We start from the raw sequence: 22,436 nt of genomic DNA on the forward strand, positions 1-22,436 counted from the left end.
TTGAGAGTCCCTCAGACAGCAAGGTCAAACTACTCAATCCTAAAGAAAATCAACCTTGAATATTCACTGGAAGGACTGATGCTGAAGCTGAAGCTCCAATACTTTGGCCACCGGATGCTAGCAGCTGACTCACTGGAAAAGACTCTGAGGCTGGGAAAGGTTGAGGGCAGGAGGAGAAGGGGGTGACAGAGGATGAGATGGTTGGATGGCATCATCGACACAATGGACTTGAGTTTGAGCAGACTCTGGGAGATAGTGAAGGACAGGGAAGCCTGGCGTGCTACAGTTCATGGTTCGCAGAGTTGGACATGACTTGGCAACTGAACAACAATAGCAACAACAATTTTCTGGCAGTTTGTTATGGCACTGTTCATAGATAATGAATACAGGAGCTTCTCGGTAGTTTGGGATTGCTAAAGCAATGTGAACCTACAGAACAACCTGAGAATGGAAGGCCATTGGAAAGTACCTTCCCACTAAGTTACCCTGTGAACTTGGGCAAGTCAAATCACATACCCACTCATTCATTCACTCACTAACTCATTTATTCATTCAACAAACACTTTTGCTTCACAAAGAAGATTATGTTTCATCTGGGCCTTAAAGGCCCAGTACAGGCTTGCCAAGGTACATCTTTGGGTTTCAGGAGGTGGCAAGACATGGCCTAAGTCCCTCTTAGCTTTGTAGCTTATTTTGTTTCCTGAACTGGGGCAAGTTACTTCAAACTCTCTAAGCCTCAGTATTCTCATTTGTAAAATGAGAAAATAGTAATATTTACCCTATAGAATTGTTATATGGATCAAATGAAGTCATAGTGTTAGTCAGTCAGTCGTGTCCAACTCTGTGACCCCATGGACTGTAGCTCGCCAGGCTCCTCTGTCCATGGGATTCTCCAGGCAAGAATACTGCAGTGGGTTGCCATTTCCTCCTCCAGGGAAGTCATATAGAGTGGAAGGCATTTTACAAGTATAGGTTTTTTTTTTTGTTGTTAATCAATTATAAATGAAAATCAGATCAATATGATTGACCTAAAACCTTTCGCAGATTACTTATATCCACAGTACTGCAGAAGTAGCGCCTGCTTGCCTCCCAGGCAGGGTGCAAGGCCTCACTACACCGCCTTGTCAGCCATTTACTTGCCACCTCCTGCCCAGTGGTTTCCTTTAAAAAAAGGTATTCCAGTCACAGAGGCCCCATTAAGAGGTAGCTCCAAAGGCTTTTGCCCAGTGAGCCCTCAACTTCCAAAGACCACTGGAGAGCAGTGAGGCCACTCACTTTCCTTGTCTCTTAAAACACTCTCCTTAGTCCACGTGTCACTGCATGGCCCCGGCTCGCTTCCTCTAGTTACACTCCATCCGCTTCTTCAGCAGCTCCTCTTCCTCTTCCCCTTTTCCTTCCATGGATGTTTTCGTTTCAATCCTTCAGCCCTTTAATCTTTTCTTTCACTCAAAGAATTCATCCACTTAAATGATTTTAAGCAAATGCCTCCAGGCAAATGTGTTCCAAATACAGATTTTTAGTCTAAATATCTCTCATCTGAGTATCAGTTCTCCATCTCTCTAACTGCCTATTGCTCCTAGAGAGTTTATGTCAGAGCAAACACTGACTAAAATGAAAATACTAGGAGAAAACTCCCATATGATGTACACAAGAAAAGGCACTAAATTCTGATTTAAAAGAGGTGAGCTTGAGCAGATGGCAGAACCCATAGAGACAGTCCAATAAAATAAAGGCACATATGGCTGGGATTCAGGGCACAATGGCAGTCTGCTAACCAAGAAAGAACACTGCCCCAAGAGACCTGGGTTCTCATTACATCGCCAGTGCTAACCCACGATGTGGCCCTGGATAAGTCACTTCATCTGTCTGAGTCTGAATTTCCTTGTTTATAAATTGAAGTAGCTAAATGGATTTAGACGTTTATGACATTGACATTTATAAAGCTCAAATACAGATAACAAAAACTATAAGATCTCAACAGACACAAAACACAAATTCACACAAAAGGGACAGAATGACAATAAGCCAATAGAAAACAATCCATTCTATACAGCAAATGAAAACAAGATGTTATTGTAAATGGTAGTAATGTAAACTGGAACAGTAATTCTAAAAATCTAAGATTCAGAAATGGATCAGGACAGGAGATGCATATCCAGGAGCTGTCTGAATTAAGGCCTCAGTTAAGCTGAAGAAGTGAACAGACTCTCTGGCTAAGTGCTCTAAAGCAGAGCCAAAGACTGAGGTCTCTGAGCTTTATGGAACAGTCCCCTCTGAGAGGACAGGGAACAAAGATGGAAGAAACAGAGAAAGGCAAGAAACAGGAATACAGAAAGCTACAAATACCATGGAGAAAACCTTGTTTGACTTTGTCATTTTCATTCATTTGATGAATGTATCCTGAGCATATGCCACATTAATGCTTAAAATACGCTGGTGAATAAAATATACAAAAAAAAAAAAAAAAAAACCAGCATGGTCCTGCTGGCACAGAGTTACTGAAAATAAAAAAACAAAGTAAATAATTAAATAAGCAACTACAAACTCAGATAGGGACTTCAAGGAAATAAACATTTATAAAATAGATAAAGAATTAGCAACAAGTTAGTGTCATTTATGTTAACAGAAAAAAGTAATCAATGGTCTCAAATTCATGGTTCTGGGAAGATGAGAACTGAGACAAGACTATTGGATTTGGACAGAATGAAATCACTTGTGTCCCAAGAGAGAAGAATAGTGGTTATGGGTGAAGCCAGCACAGAATGAAAGAGTGGAAAAGCCAGAAATGGGAGTTGCGATTATTAATCATATTTAAAGGAATCTAACTATATAAAGAAGAAGAGAAACAAGGTATCTGGAAAAGATGGCAGAGAATTAAAGGAGAAGATTTAAGTGTATGTGAAGGCAGAAAGCAAGTGCCAGTAAAGAGGCTACGAGAGGCATCTTGGCATTCTCATTTCCACAGTCAATTCCTGCAAAGTCTGGTCCATTCTCCCTGATTAAGGCCTCCCTATGAACCTGTTGCTCAACAGGTTGACTTCTCTATTTTTAAAATTAGAACTTTTTTCAATCCCACATTCCTTTCTGATATTGCCACCTCTCTCTTTCAATACCAAACTTCTTGAAAGAGTTGTCTATTTTCACAGTTCATTCCCTTACCTCCTCTTCACTCAAGCTTCTGCCCTTAACCATGCCTTTGAAACTGTCCTTAGCAAAATCATTAATGACCTTACTTTGCAAAAGCCAACATGCAACTTTAGAATTAGTTTCTTTGGCCCTCTGACAACGATGGACAGTGCTGACGAATCCCGTCTCAGAAGCCCTCTTTCTCACTCCACAGCAACATTCTCTCCTGTTTCCCGAGCCACACCTTCCCCATCGCCCACAAGCCTCTTGCCTGCCGGTGGGCTTCAGGATTTGGGATTTGGCTCTTTGCTTCTCCTACAAACTCTTCCTGGGCAATTGCCTTGCTTTCTCACTACATGCTGATGGTGACTCTCAAGTATATATTTATAGTCCCTCCTTAGCTCTAGCCTTATATGTCCAACATTCTGTTGGATATTTCCTCTTGGATGTCCCACAATATGTCAAACACAGTGAGTCCAAAGCTGAACTTACCATTCCCCCCACCTCCAAACATGCTGTTTCCTATCCAAATGAGTAGTGCTGCCATACACCTATTTGTCTGTATCAGAAATCTGGGCCTTAGTCTTCACTCTTTTCTCTTCATTCCCTGACATCCAATCAACTTCTAGGTTCACTGGACTTTAATGCATTTATGCCTCTTGATTCCAACCATGTTTCTCCATCCTCATGATTACAACCCCTCCCAGGCTACCCTAATTTCTCATCTAGATGTTTTAGTAGCTTCCTAACTGGGCTTCCTGCTTTCAAGTTTGCTTTTCTCAAACACTCTTCCCCTATGCAGAGACAGTATTTCTAAGCTGCAAATAAGAATTCAAAAATCTTTTGATAACAACCACTTATTATCTTTAGGATCTGAGGCTTTATAGTGGACTAAAACTACACTTTCACTGCAATAGAATTTGATTCTGGATAAAAATCATCTCAAAAAAAATAAGTGGAGGCTAAAGGCATAGGGTTATCCTAAGGGCTGATGCTAATAGCAACACTACTGAAATACTTTGCTTTGGGTCAGTGGTGAAATGAGAGAGCTAATGCTGGGACTCTGATTCCAAGCTGGGAGTGCTTGATAACTTGAGTGGTGTGCTAAAGCATATCAGGTCAGAAGTGGTCCTTGACTACTGGCACAAACAAAAAAAGAAGCTAATCCCCTCTACAGAGAAATGTTTCCAGTTTAGCCCCACAGAATTCCCACAGATTGAAAGAAAATAATGAGCTCACAATTAAAAATCAACAAGCAAGGAATTCTCTGGCAGTTCAATGGTTAGGCCTCTGTGCTTTCATTGCTGAGGGCCTATGCTCAATCCCTGGCTGGGGAACTAAGATCCTACAAGACTCATAGCACAGCCGGAAAAAAAAGAAAAATCAACAAGCACAGGGAAAGGCAAACACCAGGAGAGTCAACAGAAACAATAAACAATAGAGTTAAACCCTAAGGACAACAAAGAATAGTCAGATGACTACAGAAGAACTATACACTATATGTTTGCAGAAATAAAAGGCACAATCACAAGTATGTACAAGTAACATTTAAAAGAAACAGATTTTGGGAAGAAAGAAAGCTTGCAAAAATAAAAAAAATGGTTTCAGAAAGAAAGAACTCAATGAATGGGTGAGACAGCAAATCAGAGTCAACTGAAAGGAGAATTAGTGACTTGGAAGACATATCTCTGAAGAAATTGCCCAGAATTTTATGAGAAACAAGGAGACATATGAGCTAAAGAACATGGAAAATTAAAGATCTAACCTATTTCTAATTGTAGAATCCCAGAATGAAGAAATAGACAATGAAAAGGAGGTGCTTTTGAAGAGATAACCGCTGTAAAACTTCCTACAAATGAACATAAATCTGCAGGTCCAGGAAGAAGAATATATCTAGGTGAAATTTAAAGAAACACATGCTGTGATAGCCAGTCTACAAGACAGCCCCACTGATCCTCACCTCTTGGTATTCATAACCCATGAGTAGTTGTCTCCCATGCTAAGTGAGCCATTAGGAGCAGATCTTCAAGCCCTGCTCAAGCTTTCAGATGACTACAGCCCCAGCCAACAGCTTGATTGTAACTTCTTAAGAGACCATGAGTCAGAAACACTCAGACAAACAGCTCCCATATTCCTGACCCTCAGAAAACCTGTGTGAGATAACAAATACTTAAGCTGATAAACTTGGGGGTAATTTGTACACAGGGAGAGGTAACTAATACACATGTTAAGACTAAACAGTTTTTTTTCTCCCCCCACTGTGCAACCCACTTCAGTGCCTGCAGCCTACAGACAGAGGCCAGGCAATGGTTTGGGGCCGGTTTACTCTGTCACAGGATGCTAGGAGAGGCCCAGGGGGCCAACCTGCCATAAATCCAAACCCATCCTAAGACCAAATAGTTTCAAATGACTTACAGAGAGCCTTTTCCATCTGATCCAGACTCTCTAACTGATTAGATTTCAAATATACCAGACTTCTTTTAGTCTCTGCATGCACCATGTTCTCTCTGTACAGCTCACATGACACAGCCCTGCCTGACACATTCTTTAACATCTTCTCTACTCAACACGTGTGCTCCTTGGGCTAACTTCTCATCATCAGAGCACTCACAGAAATCCCATGGGACAGGGACAGGAAGGACTCTAAAGGTGGGAGAAAGTAAACATTCTCAGGCAATGATACAAATGAATCTTCAGGCTAGCAACTAACCTAACTACAAAGGAACCGAGGAACCCTTATATTCCACACAACCTCAGGTTTAGGCAACGCTTGGGATAAGGTCAAGACTCAAATGTTGGATGGTTTCCAGGTCCTCCTAAGTCATACTCCCTTGTTGTGGTTTCATTATGATCCTTGAATTGAAATCTCTGAACATCAGACACACCCATTCTTGAAAGCATACTCATAATTGCACTTAGCATACTTGCAACTGTACTCAAAGGACAAGCAGAAATGATTTTTAAAACTGTCATCTGTTCTGTATTTATAGGATAATTCCAGTCTATTATGTTGACATTTAAGATCTGATTATAAGTGTATTTGTGGTGTGCCTAAATATGAACATATATATACACATATGTACATGCACATGTCATAAAATATTAACCACTAGTACCCTCTACTGGTGGAAATACCTTATCTGCTCATATGAATGGTCTTATTGCCCTCTAGTGACCACAACCTATAAAGAGAAAATCCAGCAGCAGATGGGAGAATCTCCTTGGCTATAATGATAGGGTTTTATGTTCTTTAAGCATCTAATTTTCTCAGATTCTGGTTTATATTACAGGGGTGCAACTCTCAAGACTCTTGGGGGAACCTCTGGGGGATTTCACACAGCTCTTGCCAGCTGTTAGCGCCAGTCTGAAGCTACTCTCTCTCCTGCTTCTCATGAACAAGAGGTCAAGGGGAGGCAGAGAAGGCAGTGGCTGCACGGGCGAGGGCAAGAACAGCAGCTGTGAGTGACTACCCTGGGCTCCCTGGGGACTTGGGAGCAGCTTGAGGAACACATGGTGGCCTCCCTTGCATATTATTCAGAGTTGTGTACTGTACTAAAATGGTAATTCGATGCAGTTCCTGACTTACCTCTTAAGATAACTCCAATGCTGTAATAAGTGACGTAGCAGCAAAAGTTGCTATCATTTTGCTTTTACAAACCATGCTTTGGAAGTTACTTCTACTCAAGACAGAAAAGCCAAGATTTAAGTGACCTGTTGCCACTTCTATGGAGTTTTTTCTGAATTCCCCAGATGTAAGACTACTCTGTTCTCTGTGCCAGCACACACCTTGCACAGATCAGAATGGTACCACAGACATTATTCATATGTTTTTACTTTTAATCTAAACTATTTTACTACTTACATTTATCTACTTGCTGGTTTCTCCACCAAACCCTAAACTCCTTGAGGTCACAATCATGTCTTCTTCATTTCTGCACACCCAGCATCAAGCACACTCAAAACATTACCCACAGATCATGCCAGATCATGCAAAAAGTACAGAAACTGAAGTAAGCATTTAGAAACTTTTATAGTAGTCTGACAAAGTACTTCCACATCTGTTGAATCTAATTTTTTTAAAGAACAGGGCTTTCACTTCGCATATTTTAATTTCATTTACCTGATAATTTTTATTATACTATTAAAGTATTAGTCTACAATCAATGGAGAATTTTTTAAACAATGGTCTCTCACCACAGATAGTTTGAGAAGTACTGATATGATAGATAACAATGTTTGCGAGAGGGAGGAAAGAAAGAAAGAGATAAAACGGAAGCACTTCTCGTAAAATTCAGAAGGAACATACCTATCTTTGTTGACTTTAACACTTCTCTGGAAGGTATTTTCTTCTTTAATTCTCGTAAGACTTCAACTATATTCTCTTTGCTTTGATCAGGAAGCTCCAACATAGTTTTCCATCTTTTTATGTCTTCTATAACCACAACTCTCTGGGAAAAAGAAAAGTCATTTGGAAAATGGAACATTTTGATTAGAAAGACATCTGCCTTCACCTGAACTAATGGGGCTCCTACTGACATATGAATTATTGATTAAGACCTGAACCAAAGCACAGTATCTATGATGGCCCCAAATGATGGGTAATTGCTTAAAAGCAGCCCCTGCTTACTGCAAATCAGGAAGAGAGTTACATCTATTAGGAAAAGTGCAAGTTTTAATCTTACCATGTCAGACACCACTGGGCACTTAGTACTGAGATGCGAAAAGGAGGAGAAGAAAAGAAAAATGATGCTGAGGTGAACCAACCCTATAGCTCACTTAAGTGTCTTAATCCATAGTGGAGGACAGAGAGCAGAGAAGTCATAAAGACATAGCTATTTCAACAATAAAAAGCACACTTCAAAAGCTCCCTACGTCCTAGATGGTAAAACTCAAATCTTCTCTTGTATGAAGAATTTTTTAAAACTTCAAACACAAAAAGTTAGAGTAACTCACCACTTATAATGAGTTACATTTTGCCATTTCACATAAAACAATAAACACTGTAAAGTTCAAGTCTCCTTACACCCTTCACCCTTTAATCCCTTCCTTCCATTTCTAGAAAGAACTACCATCTTAAAGCTGACACGAATCTTTCCATTAAGTGTAAAATATTAACAATTAAGGAATCCAGGTGAAAGGGATGAGTAACGTCTTTGTACTATGTTGCACTTAAAATTATTTCCACTAGTAATTTTTAAAAATAAACTGGGAGACAAAAAATAAAGTTGCTTTTATCTGGGAAGGGGCACATGGGCTTCTGGTACATGTCCTGTTTCTTGATCTGGATACTGGTGACACAAGTGTGTTCTGTGAAAATCTTTTAAGATATACACTCTGGATTTGTCTACTTTTCTACATGCATGTGGTAATTCAATAAAAAAAAAAAAAAAAAAACCCAAAAAAGTCTCAGTTACCTCCCTGGGCAGGGTCTAGCCTAGCTGCCTGTGCTGGGAGAAGGGGATGTCTGGGGACTTCTCCATTTCCCCATCTCTGCTTCTCCTCCTTCCCTAGCTGTTTGTTTGCTTTGGTCTCTGATCCTTCCAGGTTTGAAACTGGGAAAAGGAGGAACAGTAACAGTCAGGAAAAGCCTTACTTTTGGTTGTGATGCTATGCTCACCAGGTTTCAGTACTCTCTATACTTGGCAGATAGTCAAAAGCTGACTCTCTCTCATGAGTTGTTTTTGTGGTTCCATGGAGAGCTCCCATGGTTGAGATCTCACCTGTAGTATTCCCACAGCACTGGCAAGGTCTTTTCCAGCCAGCCACATACAGGTCTACCCTAAGTCTCCAGTTTCTGGCAACCAGCTTCATACATTCTCTGTAGGGGTCCCATTACCCTTCTAAGGATCCTTATGAACCAAGTCCCTTTAATTCAACTCCAGGTTAGCCAGTATTTTCTCTGCTATGCCCACATCTTTGCCCTGAAAAACTCTGAGCATAACAGCCTTCTGAATGCAACCACTTCCCTTTCAGTGGCATCAGTAAAAACCCTCTGGTTTTAGACTTTTCCCGAGCACAGGTCTGGTCTCTGTCTACCAACTCCAGGAACTGAGGTCAAGTTCTCCAAAAGAAAATACCACAGCCGTCCCATTTTATCCAAAGGAATTTTTATTCCTTTCTTTCTTTACCTTCAACTTTCTTTATTACCTAAGATAGGATTCCAAAACTGGTCTTCACATACTGCCTTCACAAGTTCTGCACAGACAGTCTAAGTAACTTTTGGGAACACCATTTTATACATATTGTTTTGTGCTCAAGGTTTCCCAGGTGATGCTAGCAGTAAAGAACCCATCTGCCAGTGCGGGAGACATAAGAGACATGGGTTCGATCCCTGGGTCGGGAAGATCCCCTGGAGGAGGGCATGACAATCCACTCCAGTGTTCTTGCCTGGAGAATCCTATGGACACAGGAACTTGGTAGATTACAGTCCATTGGGTGGTAAAGAGTCAGACATGACTGAAGCGACTTAGCATGCATACATGCACACTTTGTGTTCAGTCTTTAGGAGCCCTAACCAAAATTGAGACAGAGTACTTTTCCATGACCTGTTATAATATAAAATAACATTGGTGTTAAATGGCATGAAACACAAATAAATGAAGCCAGGTAAGGGATATTTTCAGTAGGAAGTAGATATAAATATCATATTATGCAACTTGCACTTCTCACTCAATATAGTTTGACTTACCCATACTGATACGTATAAACCCAGTTGATCCATTTTGATAGTATTGAATATTACTCCATTATTTTTATATAAAATATCTCAGAATATTAAAATTGATTCCCCTAATGCATATTTAGGTCTTTTTCCCCCTTATATTTTTCCTATTATAAACACTGCTTCAGTGAACTCCTGCCTATTATATATTCATATGTCTTCTATCCTTCAACTTTTCTGGGTCATGATTTACTAGCTTACGGCTGCTTTATTTTGCTCCTCCTTCCCCATCCAATCTGAAAATTTCTATCTTTTAACAGGCATGTTTAATCCATTTGCATTTATCATGATTACTGATATACTGGACATACTTTCTCTTTGCCTTTTTTCTTCTTATCCTTTATTTAACAGCCTGAGTTTTCTTTAATCTTGTTTTTTCTTTCAAGGCTTAGAAGTTACACATTCTATCATTTTAGTGTCTTGTCCCTACAATTTTTAAGATAATCAATGAAATCTATACCAAGTCTCTACATTACGGAAAACTCCTATTAGAAATATACATGGTCTCTTGGCCTGTCCTTCAAGTCTCTTAACATTTCTGCCATATTTCTATTTCTCTGGGATGCATTCCAGTGATTTCCTCAGATCTAGCTTTCAATTTGGGCTTCTCTGGTAGCTTAGATGGTAAAGAATCTACCTGCACCGCGTGTCGGGACCGGGGTCCGGTGCGGAGAGAAAAAAAAAAAAAAAAAGAATCTACCTGCAATGCAGGAGACCCAGGTTCAATCCCTGGGTTGAGAAGACCCCCTGGAAAAGAGAATGGCTACTCCAGTATTTTTGCCTGGAGAATTTCATGGCCAGGGAGTCTGGCGGGCTACAGTCCATGGGGTCGCAAAGAGTCAGATAGGACTGAGTGATTAATACTTTCACTTTTTTCAGCTTTCAATTCAGCATTTCTCTCCATAGCTATGACTTTACTTTTAACCTGTCCAATGTGCTTGTCAACAAATATGTTTTTTCATTGGAAAAATTCTGGTTTTTTCCTCTAAATCTGCCCATTTTTTCCATACTATCCTATTCTTACAATTTCTATTCCTTTCTTTATCTCTGTGAATATTTTTAACACATTTAAGATCTCTTTCAGACTGTTACCTATGTTTCCTGGAGTAGAAATTCTATGACTTAAATCTACCTGTTCATTCTCCCTCCTGGTAATTTACTTTACTATAAGTTTTGTAAGTTTTGACCATGAATACATTTTTAATGTTTTCCAAGGGAATCCTATGTACTCTAGGTTTAGAAGAGTCTTAACAAGGAAATTTCACCTTTGCCTTTGCCAAGGTCCTTGGATTTCCCTGGTTCTGGACCAGTTTTCATGTTAATTTTTCAGCTTTGTAGGTGGTATGAAGTTAAATACACACACACACACACACACACACACACACACACACAGAGTCATAAGCGTGAGGTTCTAATTTATTATGGGGTCAACTTTTTTTGAACCCAAACCCTGAGATGATATAATCCTCATGCTGATTCCTTAGATTGGTGGATGGAATTTTTCTAGCTCATTTTTCTTTTTTTTTTTTTTTTATTTATTTATTTTTTCCATTTATTTTTATTAGTTGGAGGCTAATTACTTTACATCATTGCAGTGGTTTTTGTCATACATTGAAATGAATTAGCCATGGATTTACATGTATTCCCCATCCCGGGCCCCCCTCCCACCTCCCTCTCCACCCGATCCCTTTTCAAAAATATGGTAGCCCTATGTTGATTTCCAGCTCCTTTATCTGCAATCCTCATAGTGGCCCTAAAATCCAGCCCCCAAACTCTGTGCCTGGTTTCCATAAAACTATATAGAAGCATACCTTGTTTTATTGCACTTCACTTAATTGCATTTTGCAGATAGTGCTTTTTTTTTTTAAACAAATTGAAGGTTTGTGGCAACCCTGCATCAAGCAAGCCTACAGATGCTATTTATTCCAACACAGCTCACTTCGTGTCTGTCATATTTTGGTAATTCCTGCAACGTTTCAAACTTTTTCCATTATTATTATATTTGTTATGACCTGTGATCAATGATCTTTGATGTTACTATTGTAATTGTTTTGGGGGGTGCCATAAGCCATGCCCATATAAGACAGCAAACTTGTCTGATAAATATTTTAAGTGCTCCACCAACCAGTCATTTCCCCATTTCTGTCTGCTCCTTGGGCTTTCCTATTCCCTGAGACACAGCAACATTGAAATTAGGTTAATTAACAGCCCTACGATGGCCTCTAAGTGTTCAAGTGAAAGGAAGAGTAGCTTGACTCTCATTTAAAATCAAAAGCTAGAAATGATTAAGCTTAGTAAGGAAAGTATGTTGAAAACCAAGACAGGCCAAAAGCTAGGTGTTTTGCATTAACTAGTTAACCAAGTCATAAAGGCAAAGGAAAAGTTCCTGGTGGAAATTAAAAGTGCTACTCCAGTGAACACAAAAATGATAAGAAAGCAGAACAGACTTAATGCTGATAACATTTAAGTGGTTTGCATAGATCAAACTAACTACAACATTCCCATAAGCCAAAGCCTAATCTGGAGCAAGGCCCTAATGCTCTTCAAGTCTATGAAGGCTGGGAGGTGAGAAAACTGCAGAAGAAAAGTTTGAAGCTAGCAGAGGTTGGTTGATGAGGTTTAGGGGAAGAAGTTTCCATAACATACAAGTGCAAAGTAAAGCAGCAAGTGCTAAGGTAGAAGCTGCAGCAAGCTATCCAGAGGATCTATTTAAGATAATTAATGAAGGTGACTACACTAAACAACAGATTTTCAATGTAGATAGAATAGCCTCATACTGGAAGAAGATGACATCTAGAACTTGCATAGCTAGAGAGGAGAAGTCAATGCCTAACTTCAAAGTTTCAAAGGACTGGTTGACTCTCTTGTTAGGGACTAATGCAACTGGCAACTTAACGTAGAAGCCAATGCTCACTTGTCATTTTGAAAATCTTTGGGCCCTTAATTATGCAAATTACCCTTCCTGGGCTCTATGAATGTAACAAAGCCTAGATGACAGCACACTTGTTTACAGCATGATTTACCGAATAGTTTAGGCCCACTGTCAAAAAAAAGATTCTTTTCAAAATATCACTACTCATTGACTAATGGACCTGTTCACTCAAGAGCTCTGACAGAGATGTACAATGAAACTAATGTTGTTTTCATGCCTGCTAACAACATCCATTATGTTGCAAGGACTAATTTTGACTTTCAAGACCTAGAAATATACTTCTAGGATACATACATAGAGAAATACATTAGAGATACATTTCGTAAGGCTATAGCTACCATAGATAGTGATTTTTCTGGTGGCAAAGTAAATTGAAAATCTTCTGGAAAGAATTCATCATTCCAGATGCAATTAAGAATATTCATGATTCATGAGGTTAAGTCAAAATATCAACATTAACTGGAGTTTGGATAAAGTTGATTCCAAACTTCACGGATGACTTTGAGGGGTTCTAAACTTCAGTGGAAGAAGTAACTGCAGATGTGGTGGAAAGTGCAAGAGAACTAGAATTATGAGTGAAGTTGAGGATATGACTGAATTGCTGCAATCCTATGATTAAACTTTGATGAGTTACTGCTTATGGACAAGGAAAGAAAGTTTCTTGAGATGGAATCTACTCCTGGTGAAGATGCTGTGAAGTCTGTTGAAATGACAAGGAAGGATATAAAGTATTACCTAAACTTAGCTGATAAAGCAGCAGCAGAGTCTGGTAGGATTGACTTCAATTTTGAAAGTTCTACTGTGAGTAAAATGCTATCAAACAGCATTGCACACTATAGAGAAATCATTCATGAAAGGAAGGGTCAATTGGTATGGCAAACTTCACTGTTTTAAGAAACTGCCGCAGCCACTATAACCTTTAGCAACCACCATCCTCATCAGACAACAGTCAGAAACATCTAGGCAAGACCCTCCAAAAGGCAAGACCCAGCAAAAAGATTTCAACTCACTGAAGGCTCAGATGATGGTTAGCATTTTTTAGCAATAAAATATTTTAAAATTAAGACATGTACATGTTTTTAGACATAATGCTATTGTACACTTAACAGATTATACAGTATAGTTCAAATATAACTTTTATATTAACTGGGAAACCAAAAAAATTTGCTTTATTGCAGTGGTCTGGAACCAAACCTGAAATATCTCTAAGGTATGTCTGTACCTTCAACTCCCACTTATAGCTCTGCATTTGGATTTCCTCTCTCTTCCTGGCACCTGAGGGTTTCTCTTTTTCCTTTTCAAGCTTAGCTCTGTTCTGGAGACTTTTTTGCTGTTGGTTTTGTTTTTTTTTTTTTTTGGTCACACAATGTGGCACACGCGATCTTAGTTCCTAACCAGGGATCAAACCCGGGCCCCTGCAATAGCGTCTTAATCGCTGTACTGCCAGGGTAATTCCTGTATTGGAGATTTTTTATTGAGCATTTCTACATGGCTGGAATGAGGCTGGGGGTTCCACATCAGATTATTTCAACATATGGAACTATAGATGTTTAAGCTCTTTAGCATGGCATAAAAGGCGTTATATGACCTGGCTCCTGACATCCTTTTCAGGGCCTCACCATTGGCTCAACATACATCAAACAATTTGAAACTGCCTAAATAAATCACAGTATTTGACATCCTCTGCCTGGGATGCTCTTTCTCTGCCTGAGCCACATGATAAACATCTGTTTATTCTTAAAGACATTAAAGAATCAACTACTATACAAAGACTTTCTTGCCTCTCTCTAACCACATTTAACCAAACTCCCATGGAATCTGCAAAGACATCAATTACTGCATATGTGCTTTCTGCAAATAGTTATCTACAAAACTGTCTTCTCCACTAGACTATGAACAAGTTGAGGGCCAGAACAATTTCTTATTTCTCTATCCCCAATGCACAGTAGATATAAGAAGAAGAAGTGAAGTCGCTTAGTCGTGTCCGACTCTTTGTGACCCCATGGACTGTGGCCCACCAGGCTCCTCCATCCATGGAATTTTCTAGGCAAGAGTACTGGAGTGGGTTGCTATTTCCTTCTCCAGGGAATCAGCAGATGTCACTGAACAGTTATTTCTACCCTCAAGGACTAAGTATTACTAAGTCTTCAGATCTGAAATATTAGAGAAAAAATAGAAAAATATAGCAATTAGTTCCAGAGAAGAATTTCACATACTTACAAAGAATGTTTCTCTAAGTCTGTCCAAATATGAGCCCCAAAATAGATGCAACAAGTTCTTATCTGAAATATTTAGAGGAAAAAAGGGAAGTAGACATGAAATATCAATGGGAAAGCTACTATGAGTAGTGGAACGGTTACTGCCAGAAAGAAAAGGTGCTTCCAAAATCCCATTTGGTCCTATAGTTGTGGATGGCTGAAATATAAGGTCTGATAAAACCAATGAGGGAAAATGCTTCGCTCATAAGCAATGACATGGGCAACATTCCACTGGTGGGGGCAGGGACAATATTGGCTAGTCAATCCTACAAGGGGTGTGAAGACTTACAGAGCATTCTTAAGTGCAGAACCTAAAATAATAGGCATATTTCAGAATCTTTCAATTTAAAAAATCTCCTATTGCAACCAACAGAAGAAATCACTTTCCCTTAGGGAGTAAGAGATTAACCAAATTAACCTTTACTATTCAAATGCACACCACATGAGCTCTATTGAGTAGCACTTTCATTGAATGTGATAAGGCTATGGCAAAATTACTTCTAATATGCTGATAACAGAAGTACAATGGTCCTAATATCCCAAGATTTTTATACCTCCTTTGCTGGCATTCAGAAACCTCCAAGTTTTTTTTAGTTCTCCCTATAGGAGGCAGACTGTGAAACCAGATTGTCTAGTTCAAATCCCAGCTCTACCACTGAGCTTCATGACTTTGGACAAGCTACTTAATCTCTCTGTGCCTTGTATTTTTTTCATCTGTAAAATATAAATGATAAAAGCATCCATTTCACAGAGCTATTATTCAAATTTAGAGTTATTATTATGTAAAGCACTTAGCACAATGCCTGGCCCATAGAAATGGGCTCAATAAATATAGGCAGTAATCATTACTATCATCATCACCATCACCACCATCACTCTCAGCTCTAGGTTTACTACACAAGCCTCTTTTATTTCCATATAAGAAAAGAGAGAACTACTTAATAGTGTTTATTTTGTGCCAGGCACAATGCTTAGCCCTTTCAACATGCATTTATTTATTTAGCCCTCATAACAACCCTGCAGGTGAAATATTATTTCTGATGTTACTGATAAGGAAATTGAGGCTTGACCATTCAGCAAATTCTTAGCATTAAAACATTAACGGTGGTGTGTGGGAAGAGTCACTTGGCAAAACGTGGATCTAGCTAACTCTCTAGAATTCAAATCTAACTTGTTTTTAATTTGTACTGTGCACACAGGAAAGCAAGCATGCATGCATGCACAAAGGAAAGAGAACAGTAGGTACAACGTACTGAATGGCTGGATGTTGCTAACTTCCCTCTACCTAGCCAAATCTTTCCATCTTTTCAAGGTGCTCTAAACCCCTAAAACAAGACGCTAAGCTCTCTCCTAACTCTTGACCCCTATTGTCTAAACAACAATTTTGTAATGGAGCACATATGATTTTGTATCATTACTTATTAATTTCTTATGATGTTCTAAGAAGAAGTCCTATAAAGGCTCATACTGTTATCTTAAATTTTTCTTATGTTCTAGCGTACCTAGCATAGAACTGAGTATAAAGCTGTTTCACAATAGCATTTGTGGAGTAGCTTACTATCCAGACCCAGCAAGAACATCCCCAAATAATAATGATTATTGTTTACTCAATAAATTTTTACATACAATATAGCAGGCCCTGTGTTAGGGCTTAGAGCAGAATCAGAACACAGATACTGCAATCCCAGTCCGAATAGTTCATGATAGACTGGGGAAACTACAGGTAACTGGGCAATTACAATATAGTAAGGTAAGTGCTAATTAAAACAGATATTTGCACCAAGTGCTAAGAGAATATCAAAGAGAGAAAGATTAATTCCCCAGAAAGCATTTCAGCATTCACTTTTTAAACAAGTATTTACTAATGACTTAATACGTGCCGAACAACATCTTAGGTCCAGGGGTAGACGTAAATAAAATGTCCAAGGTCCCTGTATTTATGAAGCTTATAATCTAAGATTCACTTGAGTGGGTTGACAAATGAGTAGGAATTCACTCTGTAAAAGATTCAGGAAAGGGGATCAGCATCAAGTCAAAGCCCTGGAGACATGAAAGAGAGGAGCTTAGAAAAAGAAGAGCAAGAAGTGAGGTGTGGCTGGAATGCATTCCTGAGAAAGGGGAGCAGTAAGAGATAAGGAGATGGCACCTCAGACACAACAGAACAGAAAAGGGCTCATACACCACGTCCAGGCTTTTAGAGTTTTAGCTCATTTGGTCATTCAGAAACATGCACTACGGCCTTCTATATGCCCAGTCCCATGACAGCTACTGAGGCCACAAAAACATTAACACGTAGTCTTTACAGACACTGAGAGTATACCAGGACACACGCATGTAAAGGAACACGTTTCCATCACAATACTGTAAAGTAATTATCCTCCAATTAAAAAAAGAAAAACACCTTTTACATAGCACAAGTACAGGAAGTGTGCTAATGGGGCATGTTAAGAAAAGGGATAGCTTAGAGAAGGGAGTCATTAGATTGGTTCTGTATTTGGGGGACAGAGGGTTGGGGGGAGAGAGGGTGGCTAGGAAAGACCTTACAATAGAGGAGACTCTTGACTAGGTCATGGGGACAAAGGATTTCATAAAGCAGCTGATAACAACAAACACTTACATAGTACTTAGTACTAGCCAGGTTCTGCTCCAAGCACTTTATATGTATTGATTCATTCAAACTTGGCAACGAGCTTATTAAGTAGATGGGGCTTCCCTGATAGCTCAGTTGGTAAAGAATTCACCTGCAATGCAGGAGACCCCCTTTCGATTCCTGGGTCAGGAAACTTCGCTGGAGAAGGGATCGGCTACCCACTCCAGTATACTTGGGCTTCTCTTGTGGTTCAACTGGTAAAGAATCTGCCTGCAACACCGGAGACCTGGGTTTGATTCCTGGGTTGGGAAGATTCCCTGGAGAAGGGAAAGGCTACCCACTCTGGTATTCTGACCTGGAGAATTCCAAGGACTGTACAATTCATGGGGTCGCAAACAGTCGGACACGACTAAGCAATTTTCACATCAGTTCAGTTGCGTCCGACTCTTTGTGACCCCATGGACTGCAGCACGCCAGGCCTCCCTGTCCATCACCAACTCCTGGAGCTTACTCAAACTCATGTCCATCAAGTTAGTGATGCCATCCAGCCATTTCATCTTCTGTCATCCCCTTCTCCTCCTGCCTTCAATATTTCCCAGCATCAGGGTCTTTTCCAATGAGTCAGTTCTTCACATCAGGTGGCCAAAGTATTGGAGTTTCAGCTTCAGCATCAGTCTTTCCCTCAGGAATGATTTCCTTTACGACTGACTGGTTGGATCTCCTTGCAGTCCAAGGGACTCTCAAGAGTCTTCTCCAACACCACAGTTCAAAATCATCAATTCTTCGGTGCTCAGATTTGTTTACAGTCCAACTCTCACATCCATACATGACTGCTAGAAAAACCATAGCTTTGACTAGATGGACCTTTGTTGGAAAAGACTTCTCATTACTTTTTAATATGCTTTTTAATATGCTGTCTGAATTGCTCATAACTTTTCTTCCAAGGAGCAAGTGTCTTTTAATTTCATGGCTGCAGACACCATCTGCAGTGATTTTGGAGCCCAAAAAAAATAAAGTCTGTCACTGTTTCCATTGTTTCCCCATCTATTTGCCATGAAGGGATGGGACCAGATGCCATGATCTTAGTTTTCTGAATGCTGAGTTTTAAGCCAACTTTTTCATGCTCCTCTTTCACTTTCATCAAGAGGCTCTTTAGTTCTTCTTCCCTTTCTGCCATAAGGGTGGTGTCATCTGCATATCTGAGGTTACTGATATTTCTCCTGGCAATCTTGATTCCAGCATGTGCTTCATCCAGCCCAGCATTTCACATGATATAGTATGCATATAAGCTAAATAAGCAGGGTGACAATATACAGTCTTGACATACTCCTTTCCCGATTTGGAACCAGTCTGTTGCTCCACATCCAATTCTAACTGTTGCTTCTTGACCTGCATACAGACTTCTCAGGAGGCAGGTCAGGTGATCTGGTATTCCCATCTCTCGAAGAATTTTCCACAGTTTGCTGTGATCCACAGTCAAAGGCTTTGGTGTAGTCAACAAAGCAGATGTTTTTCTGGAACTCTCTTGCTTTTTCGATGATCCAACAGATGTTGGCAATTTGAACTCTGGTTCCTCTGCCTTTTCCAAATCCTGCTTGAACATCTGGAAGTTCACCGTTCACGTATTCTTGAAGCCTGCCTTGGAGAATTTTCAGCATTACTGTGCTAGCATGTGAGATGAGTGCAAATGTGCAGTAGTTTGAGCATTCTTTGACATTGCCTTTCTCTGGGATTGGAATGAATACTGACCTTTTCCAGTCCTGTGCCACTGCTGAGTTTTCCAGATTTGCTGGCATATTGAGTGCAGCATTTTCACAGCATCATCTCTGAGGATTTCAAATAGCTCAATTGGAATTCCATCACCTCCACTAGTTTTGTTCATAGTGATGCTTCCTAAGGCCCACTTGACTTTACATTCCAGGATGTCTGGCTCTAGGTGAGTGATCACATCATTGTGGTTATCTGGGTCATGAAGATCTTTTCTGTATAGTTCTTCTGTGTATTCTTGCCATCTCTTCTTAATACCTTCTGCTTCTGTTAGGTCCATTCCATTTCTGTCCTTTATTGTGCCCATCTTTGTATGAAATGTTCCCTTGGCATCTCTAATTTTCTTGAAGAGATCTCTAGTCTTTCCCATTCTATTGTTTTTCTCATTTCTTTGCACTGATCACTGAGGAAGTCTTTCTTATTCTCCCCTTGCTATTCTTCGGAACTCTGCATTCAAATGGGTATATCTTTCCTTTTCTCCTTTGCCTTTCGCTTCTCTTCTTTCCTCAGCTATTTGTAAGGCCTCCCCAGACAACCATTTTGCCTTTTTGCATTTCTTTTTCTTGGGGATGGTCTTGATCCCTGCCTCCTGTACAATGTCACGAACCTCCATCCATTGTTCTTCAGGCACTCTATCAAAATCTAATCCCTTGAATCTATTTGTCACTTCCACTGTATAATCCTAAGGGATTTGATTTAGCTCATACCCGAATGATCTAGTGGTTTTTCCTATTTTCTTCCATTTAAGTTCGAATTTGGCAATAAGTTCATGATCTGAGCCACAGTCGGCTCCTGGTCTTGTTTTTGCTGACTGTAGAGAGCTTCTCCAACTTTGGAGGCAAAGAATATAATCAATCTGATTTCGGTATTGACCATCTGGTGATGTCCATGTGTAGAGTCTTCTCTTGTGTTGTTGAAAGAGAGTGTTTGCTATGACCAGTGCATTCTCTCAGCAAAACTCTGTTAGCCTTTGCCCTGCTTCACTTTGTACTCCAAGGCCAAATTTGCCTGTTACTCCAGGTATCTCCTGACTTCCTATTTGTGCATTCCAGTCCCCTATGATGAAAAGACATCTTTTTTGGGTGTTAATTCTAGAAGGTCTTGTAGGTCTTCATAGAACCATTCAACTTCAGCTTCTTGAGCATTACTGGTCGGGGCATAGACTTGGATTACTGTGACACTGAATGGTTTGCCTTGGAAACAGAGAGTGATCAGTCTGTCATTTTTGAGATTGCATCTGAGTACTGCATTTCAGACTCTTTCGTTGACTATTATGGCTACTTCATTTCTTCTAAGGGATTTTTGCCCACAGTAGTAGACATAATGGTCACCTGAGTTAAATTCACCCATCCCAGTCCATTTTAGTTTGCTGATTCCTAAAATGTTTATGTTCACTCTTGCCATCTCCTGTTTGACCCACTTCCAATTTGCCTTGATCCATGGACCTAACATTCCAGGTTCCTATGCAATATTGCTCTTTACAGCATTGGACTTTACTTCCATCACCAGTCACATGCACAACTGGGAGTTGTTTTTACTTTGGCTCCATCTCTCCATTCTTTCTGGAGTTATTTCTCTACTGATCTCCAGTAGCATATTGGGCACCTACAGTCCTGGAGAGTTCATCTCTCAAAGTCCTATCTTTTTGCCTTTTCATACTGTTCATGGGGTTCTCAAGGCAAGAATTCTGAAGTGGTTGGCCATTCCCTTCTCCAGTGGACCACATTTTGTCAGAACTCTCCACCATGACCGGCCCATCCTGGGTGGCCCTACACGGCATGACTCATAGCTTCATTGAGTTAGACAAGGCTGTGGTCCTTGTGATCAGATTGGTTAGTTTTCTGTGGAATTGATTTTCATTCTGTCTGCCCTTTGATAGAGAAGGATAAGAGGCTTATTTTAGGTTATTATAAAATAATGGCTAGAATTCCCTGTGCTATACAGTATATCCTAGTTGCTTATCTATTTATTTGGGCTTCCCTGGTGGCTTAGCTGGTAAAGAATCCACCTGAAATGCGGGAGACCTGGGTTCGATCCCTGGGTTGGGAAGATCCCCTGGAGAAGGGAATGGGTACCCACTCCAGTATTCTGGCCTGAAGAATTCCATGTAGGTTATTATATAATAAAATAATGACTTTCACTTCACACTTCATTTATTAAATAGATATTATTATTAATCCCATTTTACAGATAAGGAAAGACACAGAGAGGATAACTTGCCCAAGGTCACACAGGTAGTTTAAGTGGCAGAGTTGGAATTTTAACATGGGCAGTTTGGCTCCAGAGTCTGTGTTAATTACTACACCATACTGCCTCTAAGACAAGAGAAAAAAGCCATTCAAGGAAAACAGAACAGCAAATGCAAAGATACAGAGGTATGAAAGAACACATCTTTGAGAAACTGTGAATAGCTGACACTGGACGGAAGGTAAATAAGAAGAGTAGCAGGGCAGGCAGGTACCAGGTCACAGAGGGCCTTTGGTGTCATGTAAAGAAATGTCTTTATCGAAAGGTAATTTGAAACCACTGAGGGAAGGGTTTCCTTTGGTAAGGAGGTGACCTGAGTAGTTTTTTGTTTTTTTTTTAAGCCTTATTTCTCTGACTTAAGTGTGGAGGTTGGAATGATAGGGGATGCCAAAGTCAGGGAGAGAAAGTTAACAGACTACAGAACTGCTCTAAATTCAAAAAGATTTTGAAATTTAAAGAGAAAGATGTAAGGGCAGAAAGGATTTTTAGCAGACAAAATTGAAAATTGGATATAAGGAAGAATTAAGGGTGGTTTCCAAATTTCTAGTCCCAGTTACTTGGTATATGGATAAAATAAATATGGGAGAAGTTTTGGAAGAAAAGCCATTGCACCGAAGGAGAATGTTACTTCATATGCCTGTTGTTTATTCTGACTCCACAATCTTCACATGACTTATTCTCATCATCACACACAGTGATTCTCAACTGGGGCCCACAGGGGGACACCAAGGGCAGAAGGGAGAAGTGAAGGCATATTAGAATCTGGGTGTTTGTATGTTGAGTGTACATGTAGGT

The 22,436-nt window shown here is 39.9% G+C and overlaps 1 protein-coding gene, 1 long non-coding RNA gene and 1 other non-coding gene across 7 annotated transcripts in view; all 3 read right to left on the reverse strand.

Annotated features, from left to right (window-relative positions):
• TCEANC2 (transcription elongation factor A N-terminal and central domain containing 2) overlaps nt 1-22,436 on the reverse strand; it is a 44,339-nt gene that overhangs the window by 18,086 nt on the left and 3,817 nt on the right. For all 5 annotated transcript variants that reach the window (XM_070468130.1, XM_020871436.2, XM_020871433.2 and 2 more), the window contains exon 3: nt 7,433-7,574. In XM_070468130.1, coding sequence (XP_070324231.1) covers nt 7,433-7,574 — 142 coding nt within the window. The remainder of the gene's footprint in view (nt 1-7,432; nt 7,575-22,436) is intronic.
• On the reverse strand, nt 5,383-5,513 carry LOC139035362 (small nucleolar RNA SNORA42/SNORA80 family). The gene has a single exon (XR_011488025.1). It is a non-coding gene; the product is annotated as a small nucleolar RNA SNORA42/SNORA80 family (small nucleolar RNA).
• On the reverse strand, nt 9,944-11,506 carry LOC139035229 (uncharacterized). Its single transcript, XR_011487860.1, has 2 exons — nt 10,548-11,506; nt 9,944-10,484 (listed from the first exon to the last, which is right to left on the reverse strand). It is a non-coding gene; the product is annotated as an uncharacterized lncRNA (long non-coding RNA).

Source organism: Odocoileus virginianus, chromosome 5, assembly GCF_023699985.2.
Source record: "Odocoileus virginianus isolate 20LAN1187 ecotype Illinois chromosome 5, Ovbor_1.2, whole genome shotgun sequence".
In the NCBI taxonomy this organism is placed as follows: Eukaryota; Metazoa; Chordata; class Mammalia; order Artiodactyla; family Cervidae; genus Odocoileus; species Odocoileus virginianus.